Source organism: Ovis canadensis, chromosome 4 (genome assembly GCF_042477335.2).
Source record: "Ovis canadensis isolate MfBH-ARS-UI-01 breed Bighorn chromosome 4, ARS-UI_OviCan_v2, whole genome shotgun sequence".
Lineage (NCBI taxonomy): Eukaryota > Metazoa > Chordata > Mammalia > Artiodactyla > Bovidae > Ovis > Ovis canadensis.
Genome location: NC_091248.1, coordinates 76801211 through 76813647, shown reverse-complemented (window position 1 = coordinate 76813647; position 12437 = coordinate 76801211). Strand labels below are relative to the sequence as shown.

The window sequence follows — 12437 nt, the reverse complement described above, 5'->3', positions numbered from 1 at the left end:
AATAAAAATTTAAAAAAAAAACTAGGAATAAAACTGAAAAAAAAAAAAACAGCATCATATCTTTGGCGCTCTGCCTTCCTTATGGTCCAGCTCTCATATCTGCACATGACAATTGGAAAGAACATTGCTTTGACTATATGGACCTTTGTCAGCACAGTGATATCTTTGCTTTTTCATACACTGTCTAGATTTGTCATAACTTTCCTTCCAAGAAGCAAGCTTTTTCTAATTTCAAGGCTGCAGTCATCATCTGCAGTGATTTTAGGGCCCAAGAAGAGGAAAATTTGCCACTGCTTCCACTTTTCCCCCTTCTCTTTGTCATGAAGTGATGGGACCAGATGCCATGACCTTGGGGTTTTTTTTAAATGCTGAGTGTTAAGCCAGTTTTTTCACTCTCCTCTTTCACCCTCATCAAGAGGCTCTTTAGTTCGTCTTCACTTTCTGCCATTAGAGTGGTATCATCTGCTTATATGAGGCTGTATTTCTCCCGGCAATCTTGATTCCAGCTTGTAACTCATCCAGCCCAGCATTTTCCATGATGTACTCTGCACATAAGTTAAATAAGCAGGGTAACAATATGCAGACTTGTCATACTCCTTTACTAATTTTTAACCAGTCAGTTTTTTTTAATGTAAGGTTCTAACTGTTGTAGGTTTCTCAAGAGACAAGTAAGATGGTCTGGTATTCCCATATGTTTAAGAATTTTCCAGTTTTTTTAGACCCACACAATCAAAAGTTTTAGTGTAGTCAATGAAAGAGAAGTACATGGTTTTCTGGAATTCCCTTGCTTTCTCCATGATCCAATGAATGTTGGTAATTCTATCTCTGGTTCCTTTGCCTTTTCTAAACCAAGCTTGTACATCTGGAAGTTCTCAATGCATGTACTGATGAAGCCTACCTTGAAGGATTTTGAGCATAAGCTTACTATCATGGAAAGTGAGCACAGCTGTCCAGTAGTTCAAACATTTTTCAGCACAGACCTTCTTTGGAATTGGGATGAAGACTTACTCTTCTAGTCTGGTGGCCACTGTTGGGCTTTCCAAATTTGCTGACATATTGAGTGCAGTAGTTCAACAGCCTTATCTTTTAGGATTTGAAATAGTTCAGCTGGAATTCCATCACCTCCACTAGCTTTATGAGTAGTGTCCAACTACTCAGTCATGCCCAACTCTTTGTGACCCCATGGAATTCTCTAGGCCAGAATACTAGACTGGGTAGCCTTTCCCTTCTCCAGGGGATCTTCCTGACCCAGGAATAGAACTGGGGTCTCCTGCATTGCAGGTGGATTCTTTACCAACTGAGCTATCAGGGAAGCCCCTTATTGGTAGCAATGCTTCCTAAAGCCCACTTGACTTCACATTCCAGGATGTCTGGCTCTAGGTGAATGACCACAGCATCATGGGTATCTGGGTCATTAAGACCTTTTTTGTACAGTTCTTGCCACCACCTCTTCTTAATCTCTTCTGACTCTGTTAGGTCTTTACCATTTCTGTCCTTTATCATGCTCATCCTTGGATGAAATGTTCCTTTGATAGCTTCAATTTTTTTGACAAAATCTCCAGTCTTTCCCATTCTATTGTTTTCTTCTATTTTTTTGCATTGTTCATTGAAGAGGCTTTTTATCTCTCCCTGCTATTCTCTGGAACTCTGCATTCAGTTGGGTATATCTTTCCCTATCTCCCTTGCTTTCTGCTTCTCTTTTTCCTTCAGCTATTTGTAAAGCCTCCTCAGACTGCCACTTTGCCTTCTTGCATTTCTTTTTCTTTGGGATGGTTTTGGTCACTGTCTCCTGTATGAACCTCTGTCCATAGTCCTTCAGGCACTCTGTTCAGTAGATCTAAACCCTTGAACCTATTTGTCATCTCCACTGTACAATTATAAGGGATTGGATTTAGGTCATACCTGAATAGCCTAGTAGTTTTGCCAACTTTCTTTAGCTAAAGCCTGAATTTTCCTATAAGCAGCTGATGATCTGAGCCACAGTCAGCTCCAGGTCTTGTTTTTGTCGACTGTATAGAACTTCTCGATCTTCAGCTGCAAAGAATACAATCAATCTGATTTTGGTATTGACCATTTAGTGATGTCCATGTGTAGAGTCATCCCTTGTGTTGTTGGAAAAGGGTGTTTGCTATCACCAGTGCATTCTCTTGGCAGAATTCCATTAGACTTTGCCCTGCTGCTTCATTTTGTGCTGCAAAGCCAAACTTGCCTGTTATCCTAGGTATCTCTTGACTTCTTACTTTTGCATTCCAATCCCCTATGATGAAAAGGACATCTTTTATGTTGTTAGTTCTAGAAGGCCTTATAGGTCTTCATAGAACTGGTCATCTTCAGCTTCTTCAGCATCAGTGTTTGGGATGTAGACTCGGATTACTGTGATGCTGAATGGATTACTGTGATACTTGAAACTTAACCAAATATATATGATCACAAACACATTGGTTTATTAAAACATAATGTAATTATCTAAAATCTGTAGCCTAAACTATTTTAAGTGGAAAGCAATTTTTTTACATAGTGATTTTAGATTTTTTTTAAACTGGACACAATTTAACTTTGAATAATATTTAAAAACTGAACCTAAATTTAGTAACTATAACAATAGGTTGAAGTAATTCTGAGAAACTCATAATTTATCTAGATTTGTTTTACAAATTAAAATTACCTGAGAATCACAGTTAAGATGTACATCTGAAGTACAAGAAATGGATATGAAAAACTTTCCCGGAGAGGTGGTGTCCACATCACCCGAGTAGCCTGAAATCAATAAAATGCTCACTTTACTCTATGTTCCATTGCAATAAACATCATTAACTTAATAATCATGGGTTGGTTGGCCTTGGCTGGTCTTAGCAATTTTTGTATTAGGCTTATTTATTTCTGAATACCTGTATGGCTTCTCAGTTTTTGGAGTACTCTTATAGGACATAGTCATTAGGTAGAGAGCCATTAACTACCAAGTCCAGAAACAAGTGAAAGATAGGTCAGGTCAAATCTAAGGACACCCAAAGGACAAAGAAGATGATAGGGTTAGGAGCAGTGAGGATTCTGGGAACAACAAACCAGATCTACACTCTAGCTCTGCAGTGATAACCATGGCACCCCATGGCTTTGGGACTTATGCATGCTCAGAAAAAAATAAACAAATGTCACCTAGGGCATTCACAAACACCAAGAGTTTGTACATGACAAATATAATGAGTACAGACATATGCTATAAATAATTAAGATTGCCTTGAATTTGTGAAATATACCTTTGGAAGAGTTAACTGCAAACTTCTAAAAACAAAGAGTATTTGGGAATCACTGATATGATGTTTATAAGTATTAATTATCAATAAATTTCATAGTCTTTAAAACTATTTTCAAGACAAACGGGACTATGATCTCATGGACTATAGCCAGTCAGGCTCCTCTGTCCATAGAACTCTGCAGGCAAGAATACTGGAGTGGGTAGTCATTCTATTCTCCAGAAAATCTTCCTAACCCAGGGGTTGAACTGGGGTCTCCTGCACAGCAGGCAGATTCATTACCATCTGAGCCACCAGGTAAACCCAGATAAATGGATGGGAATATTACAAAATTTTATATCAAGAATTCTGAAATTCTAGAAAAGAATCTAAACTCTTATAACCTTGCAAGAGTCTTAAAATTCATTGCTCTTCCTACAGGAAACTAAACTGTAAACCTTGGAAGATGAATTACACACAATATGTAGAAGAAGATTAAAACATAATGCATACTCAAAAGAAAAGCCTTGTCTTTGCATAAAGAAAAGACACATCTTTTTGTATAACACATTGTTGACTGACAATATATTTAAGTTAATATATTTAAGATATTTATGTATAATTTTATGATTCCCTTCCCAGGTGGCGCTAGTAGGAAACAACCTGCCTGTCAATGCAGGAGCTGTGAGACACAGGTTCGATCCTTGAGTCGGGAAGTTCCCCTGGAGGAAGGCACGGCAACCTACTCTAGTATTCTTGCCTGGAGAATCCCATGGACAGAGAGGCCTGGCAGACTACAGTCCATAGGGTCACACAGAGTTGGACATGACTGAAGCAACTTAGCACACATTTGTCTAATTGATTTTTTTAAAAATAACCATAACACATATATATGGAATTTAGAAATATGGTAATGATGACTCTGTATGCGAGACAGCAAAAGAGACACAGATGTATAGAGCGGACTTTTGGACTCTGAGGGAGAGGGAGAGGGTGGGATGATTTGGGAGAATGGCATTGAAACATGTATACTATCATGTAAGAAATGAATCGCCAGTCTATGTTCAATGCAGGATACAGGATGCTTGGGGCTGGTGCACAGGGATGATCCAGAGAGATGATATGGGGTGGGAGGTGGGAGGGGGGCTCATGTTTGGGAACTCATGTACACCCGTGGTGGATTCATGTCAATGTATGGCAAAACCAAAACAGTATTGTAAAGTAAAATAAAGTAAAAATTAAAATAAAAAAAATAACCATGTATCTACTTGTCCCAACGTAATGAATAGAGACTTCTACCCTATATAATCTCTGCCATAAGATATTACATATTTTGATTTCAAAAACTAGCAGTCAAGATTCTTCCACTTTTCACTCCCAAAACCTCAGCATCTAACACAGAACCTGGCACACATTTTTTACTTGTTTTGTTGAATGAATCCATCATATTCTAAATACGTTTTAATGAGCTCTTTTTAGGTGAATCCTGTTTTGGTGGACTGAGTTACCAAGTTAATTTCTGTTTTGAATTCAGCTTGTGTTATTAAAAGGATCGTGATGTAATAGAAGTGAGGTTTTAGAGCCAGAGAGAAGGATAAGAGGAAACCCAGCTTCATCATGGAGTCAATCAGGAATCTTGACTTTGTAATTTAACCACTCCAAATTTCTATTTCATATCTTCCACTATGAAGATATCAACCACTTCTCTAAAGAGTCTGATGGAAGTATATGAGATAATGTATATAAGGTGCCTGAACTCAACAAGTATAATATTTCCTTTTTCTACAAAATATATATAACACATATACATGCTAAAAACCAGGCAAGATATTTTACATCATATATTCTAATGACTATGTAAAAAAGTGGATCAACATGATTAAAAAACAACTTACAACATAAGGTTCTTTAAAATATTGCAAAGTCCTAAGTAAGATACAATTAAATACTGCTTTAATATACTGCCCCTTTTATTTCTAAAAATTATTGTCTAGAAAACAAACCTCTCCATGGTTGAAAAAGTAGCATACGACTGTAATTATACCTCCAAGTTGAGTCCCACTGTAAAAAAAAAATATATTTCATGTAAAATATAGTGACTTTTTCACAAAATTATTTTAGATTTTAAAATGCCACAATACTAAACCATATAAAATAACAATAAAAATTGCAAAAGTACTCATGTAGTTGATGTTGTACTCTTGAATGTATAAGGATCCAAAGTATAAATATAAAGTAGTCTGAATCTTACAATTTATTGTATTTAAAATATTTTCTAAGTATATTAGATGTGAACATAAAATATTTTTTAACACAGGCCAGCATTTCAGAGTATATATACTCCATTCTTTGAATATTCTGAGTGGAGGAAAATTTTTGTCATCAAATTGGATATCAGTGACTGAAAGATGAAGAGTCTAACAGTTTCATTTAGCAGTAACTGAACCATCTAAACTACTACAAATATTCTCTTGCTGAGTCCCAACGAACAACATTGTAGAATATAAAACTCAGATCAAGGACGCCTGATAATTATCAAAGATTAAGAACCGTTTCTTAAGGTTGCCTTTCTTTAAAGTATTGTTCATCATTATACACACATCTTCACACTCAGAAGACAAATACTGGTTTAATGACTGAAAAAAGGGAAGAATGAGTTCAACAAAACAATCAGAGGAAAGCCAGTTGGAAGTAATTTACCTTGAAGATATTTTCACTAAGGGGAATTCAAAGGGCACACTTTGAAGAAGGAATTGAGAGGAAGAAGGCATGAGAAGCAAGAATAAATGCTGCATACAGTAACTAGGAACAAGTAGATAAATCTAAAGAAGACTTGGCAACATAGAAGAAACAGTGGTGACTACCGTGGAGGGGTACTAGAAGTACTAAACTACTAAGTATTATAGTTAGAATAATTATAAGATGCTAGGAACTGTTTTCAAGTACACTGTTCTAAATTCCTTGTATTGATCAAAAAGAAGAGGAAAGATATCAATCAATTTTAGACTTGGTCAAGTTAAATATGCATGTTAAAATTTTATCTTTAGCCACCAAAAGAACAGAAACAGAATACCTGTGTCCCAAGTTAGTGCCCAGAGGGGAGAGTAGACATGGTTAAGAAATAGAAAACTTCTCCCCAAGCCCCTGTTTCTTTTGTTCCTCATATGCCATAGTTTCTAGTCTCCTCACAATTTTGGTGACACTTTTATAGTCAGCATATGTTATATCTTCATATTCTTCTTAAAGACTGGAGCTTAATAAAGTATTGATATCCTGGAACTGTGTAACTAATTTAAAGAAGACTGTAGCTTTCCTCATGGGTAGCTTTCCTGATGAAAAATACTAATTTTTAAAATGTCTTGGTCTAGTGTAAAATTTTCCATATTTGAAAAAAGCATAATAAATACAAATTATTGTTTAAAATAGAACATCTTAAAGCCTGTTAGCACAATCTAAAAGCAATTCTTTTCCCTCAAAATACTGATGAGTTTATATATTTTTCTATATAGCATACATATGGAAAAGTGCATTAAGATTTTCCGATAGTTTACAGAACACTTATAAAGTGAATATTCTTTTGACCACCATATGTCACTGAAATAGAAAACAGATCACATCCTGACACCTCACATGCCATCCCTTGAGACAGGAACTATCCTGAGTTTTGTAATTATCAACAAAACTGCTTCTATACACATCATACTATCATTTACTTTCACCTGTATTTGAACTTTATACAAATATAATTTTGCAGTATTTTCAGATTTTGTGCCTGCTTTGATTCATTCAACATTATATTTGTAAGATTTTTTCCACATTGATGCTGGTACCTATAGTTCATTTATTCTCACTGTTTATAATATTTCTCTATAATAATAAACTTAAAAGTGTACATTTCTCTGTGGAGGGATGTTTAAGTTGTTTCTAGTTTGGAGTTACTACAAAGATGTTATGTTATTGCACATACTTTCTGGTGTACATGTAGAAGAGTTTCTTAGGCATATTTACTTCAAACTGGAATTGCTGAATTATAAGGTATATATATCTTCAAGTTACTAGATAATGCACAATGTTTTTCCAAAATAGTTGTACTAATTTATATGTCCACCAGCCACGGATAAGAGTTCCTGTTGTCAATTTTCCCAACCCAGGGATCGAACCCAGGCCTCCTGCTTTGCAGGCAGATTCTTTACCATCTGAGCCAGCAGAGAAGCCCTTTGTCAACCTAGTAGATGTGAGATAGTATCTCACTGTGGTTAAAATGAGTATTTTCCTGATAATTAATATGGTGATCAATTTTATATACATTTGTTGGCAATCTGGAACTCTTCTGGAAGATGTCTTTTCATATTTTTTCCAATTTTCAATTGGGTGGTCTTATTTTGTCTACCTCCTAGACTATAAATTCCATAAGGACAGGGATTATTTGTTTTTGTATTCCTAGCTCCTATAGAATAGTGCTCTCAGTCACAGTAGGCGTCTAATAATAATTGTCAAATTAAGTTTGACAATTAAGTTTGTCAAATTAAGAGCATAAGTTTGGATACCACATCCATAAGTCTGGATTACCCTACAAGGATAAAAAGGAGGCCTTTTAATATTTTAAAGATTTTATTTTAGTGACTAGCTCTAGTTTGAGGCTGCATATTTGGCTAAGCTTTTGAAAAAAATAAAATCTAAATGTTTCCATCTGTTAGTCAATTAATCTTGTTAATTATCCTTTTAATTTAATCAACAAATGTCAGAAAGGCCACCGAAATGTCTTTTAATACAGTAATCTTACCTCAGGTAAGCACCATACATGAAGAACAATCCCATCATTATTCCATTTAAAATAAAAATCACACCAACATAAAAGCAAGCAGGGTCTCCCAATCCTTTAAAAAGACACAGATTATTAAGTATTTAATAAGTAAATGACTATATAGCAATTGAGCATAATTATCTCAGTGGTTTGTAATCAAGAGCTCATGAATTAGCTAAAAGCTTTGTGGCTCAGACTGCTGCTCTGTTTAATAGTTACATTAGTACTTTCCCCATACATGAGGTATTATTGGTTACATTTGCATTTTTTTCCACCGAAGTATTATCATACTGTAATGATTAGTTGGTGCTTCATTTTATTTAGGTGATGCTCCTATGAACTTTTTGTAGAGTTACTTGATAAATCACAAGACAAAATCCACTACATTAATTTTATCCTGGATGACTCAGATATGGCCCCTGACCTTAAGGCACAGCTTTAGTCTATAAAAGATAAACTGGTCCATTACTATGTATAGCCAGGACCATAATATTTAATACATTCCATGTATAAATTCCATGTACATGTGATATATTGACACAGACATAATCTACTAGGTGCTTTTTCACTATTATCTGACATAATACTCAGAACAAATCTTTGAAATTACCTGCTGTGAAAATAAGTTTTTCAGTGGTTGAGAAAACAACACAGAAAACTTAACCTGCCAAAAGTTATTTAGGTGTAACTGGTGGAGGCAGGATTTAAGGGCTAGCCTTTCTCATTTCTTCTACTTCTCTGATCATTCCTTTTCAGTCTGTCCTAATAATTCCTCTTCCTATACACACCCTCCTTCAACGCTGGCCTACTTTAGGACCTGTCATATGCCCTCTTCTTTTCTAAGTCTGCATGTTCTCCTTAAGGAAATTCTTTGACTTCTGTGGTTCCAATTACCATCTACATACAGATGATGCCAAGTCTACATTCAAATGAGAACTTTCTTATTCCTGTATGTATGTACATAGGTAGCCACTTGACATCTCTACTTTGGAATCTCTCAGATACTTCAAATTAATGAACCAATTCAAACCTGCTACTTTTTAAATGTTTCTTACCATTTTGAATGGAGGGATTCAATTACTTAAGCCAGAAACCCAACAATATTACATAAACCCAGCCTCTTTCCTCTTTCCCATCAATCATCAAATCCTTTCATTTCTGCTTTATACTCTCTCTCAAATCCATTCATTTTCCAGTTATCTTTCCTTTAATCACTTGCTGAGAGCAAAATAGTTTCCTACCTGGACTCACTGAATTCACTTTTGTCCTTTACTAATTATCTTTTCCATGTAATTGCCAAAATCATGTTTTAAAAATATGTCAAAATTCTTCAATGAATACATATAATATCCTTAGCCAGTAAATGGTTCTTCATTATCTGACCCTTGTTTACATTCCAAACATCATTTCACACCATGTTTTCTTCTCTAACTGCTCAAGGAAGTCTAGCTTTCTTTCAATTCTCTCTTGCTTCAGAACTTTGGAATATGCTGGTCCCTGTTCTGGAAACACCTCTCTTATCCTCAGCAATTTTATTTTCTTGTTTGTAATATCCACCACAGTTGTACCTGCTAACATGTAAAATCTATGCTGGTAAGGCCCCATGTTTACCAGGTTTATCTTAGGATCCCAAGTGCCAATACTAACCTATCACTTGAAAGTGAAAGTTAAGTCGCTCAGTCGTGTCTGACTCTTTGCGACCCAGTGGACTGTAGCCCACCAGGCTCCTCCGTCCATGGGATTCTCCAGGCAAGAATACTGGAATGGGTTGCCATTTCCTTCTCCAGGGGATCTTCCCAACCCAGGGATCGAACCCAGGTCTCCAACATTAGAGGCAGACGCTTTAACCTCTGAGCCACCAGGGAAGCCCCTTAGTGGCAATTTAATAAATACCATATACACATATATAAGGTGATTTTTTTCCCATCCCTCAGAAAAGGTTCTACCTTCCATGCTGGCCGAATCTCTCAATTTATGAGGCATTCTCTCAATTCCTTTGAACAAAAAAGTTTAACTGTCCTCAAATATCCTCTACCACCACTGTTTTAGATATTATAAAGAGCATCTGAGGGAATCAGTAAAAATGTAAGGGAAACATGAAAATACAGATTTAGGATATATTCTGAGAACAGAATGTTATTGCACACAAGTTAACAGAAAAAAAAATATATAAAACAAAGTTGTAGAGAATATGAAAAAGAAAAAAACAACTATGTAAGTGTTATGCAAGTAGATACATGTGATTGCAAATAAAAGTTTCAAGGTATAGCATCATACTTAGATTGTAATAGGGCTAAATTCCAAATATCTTAAATAGCAATGACAATTACGGATTCGGTAAAACTGTTAAATGATTCTAAAAGTGGTTCTCTGACAGATACTAATGTGGAAGATGTATATGAAGAACTACTTATGGACTGTGAGAGCACAAAAAAGTAGAACTTCTAAAGTAATCTATTATTATATATGTCTAATTTTTAAATATTTATGCATGGCTAAATGTTTACATTAACTTTCTCAATGATTACAGATAGAACTGTGGCTATTTGATCTATATCCCCTATATTTACATATTCAAGCCACCTCAAAACCATTTCTGTGCCTTCTGAAATGAAGGAATGTCTTATAATCAGTATGACCTTACACAGATATATATTAATATTCAAATTAAATTCCAAAATAATACTTATGTTAGTAAGTACATTGCCCTCTCAAAAATTTATTTTAAAGGGTAAAGGTAAATATTTAGGTGAATCAGTTCTATAATGTTTTTAAAGAAAAAAATCAAGCATAGTAATTTATAATAATTCTTAGAGAGTCATAATATTGTAAAATATTTATGTAAATATTAATGACAATATACAGCAGCATTTTAGGAAGAAACATGCCTTCACAGCTTTGAACTTCATTTAGAGGTTCTATTCTGGTCACGTTCCAGCAGGTCTTAGTTTCTAACCCAAATAAATTCATTATTCCCACAAGTGTGCGATAGCAGAAGGCTAAAATCACCTAAAAGAGATAAAATTAAAAAGATGATAGATATACATTATCTTTATAATTTTTCCAAAATATCATTTTATGATGGCTGTGATGAATTTATAACATTATAAACTTTGATGAATTTATTTAAATCATTTCATGTGGGAAACAGTCATTTAAATAATTTTATGTACACATACACTATAAAGTTGTATATTACTGAGTAATGCACAGCTATACAATTTATGTTGTGATTGACATCTCTGTAATATACTCTTTCAAACAACTGAAACAGAACAGTAGCTGTAAAATCAAGCATTAAGTATATAATTAAAATATGAAGAAAATTAATAGCAAACATACAAAGCTTTACAGGAGTATTTTATAACATTTCTCTTAGGCCCTTGAACTTATTATCTTCATAGTCTAAAAACCAACTCATAGTCTATAAAACAACTGCACGTGGAATAATAGCTCCTATGCCCATTAAGCATTAACATTTGATTAAGCAGATTTACTTAACCAATCCTTCCCAATCTGAAATCTGCCTTAAAATTTTTAAAGACAAAGGAAATTAGCAACAAAAAATTACAAAAAAGTGCTGATTCCTGGGAGATTGCTTTAAAAAAATAATTTTATAGATTTGAGAAAAATAATGCAGATCACTGTGCGGGGGGAGGGGCGAGTTAAAAAATAAAGATTTCAAAGGGAAAGTAAACTATTTTGGTGACCATCCTTCCAGTTTCTCCCTAGGCACAAAAGACAGGTAGCTAGTGTCACTGGGGCTTCCCTTGTGGCACTAGTGACCAAGAACCTGCCTGCCAATGGAGGTTAGACGTAAGAGATGTAGGTTCCATCCCCAGGTTGGGGAGATCCACTCCAATATTCTTGCCTGGAGAATCCCATGGACAGAGAAGCCTGACAGGCTGCAGTCCATAGGGTCACAAAAGGTCGGACATGACTGAAGCGACTTAGCATGCACACATGCAGAGTTATTCATTGCACAATATTATACAAGTAGTTAATGTAATACACATCAGTAAACACCATAAACAACTTTTCACGTATAATATAGATTTACTATATCACTTAATTTTGTAAAACTGACATTCTGCTCAAATTTATAACTTGTGTATTTTTCACAAATGTACAAAAATTTGTCACATTAAATGTGCAAAATCTAGAATTATACTCCTTTATGAGATATCATTCAGTATAGGAAGAAGGCATGACTTTGAAGTCAAAATAAACAAAATATTCTGACTCTGCAAGTTATAGTTTCTATGGTGTGAAATAATCCTTCAGCCTCTGAACCTCAGCTACCTCATCTCTAAAATAACATTAATGACCATCTTACAAGAGTGATGGGAGATTAGAGCTCACATATATAAGTGCTGGTATAGAGTAAGCATTAAATGCCTTTA

General features: G+C 35.0%; 1 protein-coding gene across 1 annotated transcript in view; it reads right to left on the bottom strand.

Moving 5' to 3' along the window:
- DPY19L2 (dpy-19 like 2) overlaps window positions 1-12437 on the bottom strand; it is a 92995-nt gene that overhangs the window by 60801 nt on the left and 19757 nt on the right. The window contains exons 5-8 of the mRNA XM_069588809.1: window positions 10923-11043; window positions 8014-8107; window positions 5234-5291; window positions 2666-2757 (exon numbers count right to left, since the gene is read on the bottom strand). Coding sequence (XP_069444910.1) covers window positions 2666-2757; window positions 5234-5291; window positions 8014-8107; window positions 10923-11043 — 365 coding nt within the window. The remainder of the gene's footprint in view (window positions 1-2665; window positions 2758-5233; window positions 5292-8013; window positions 8108-10922; window positions 11044-12437) is intronic.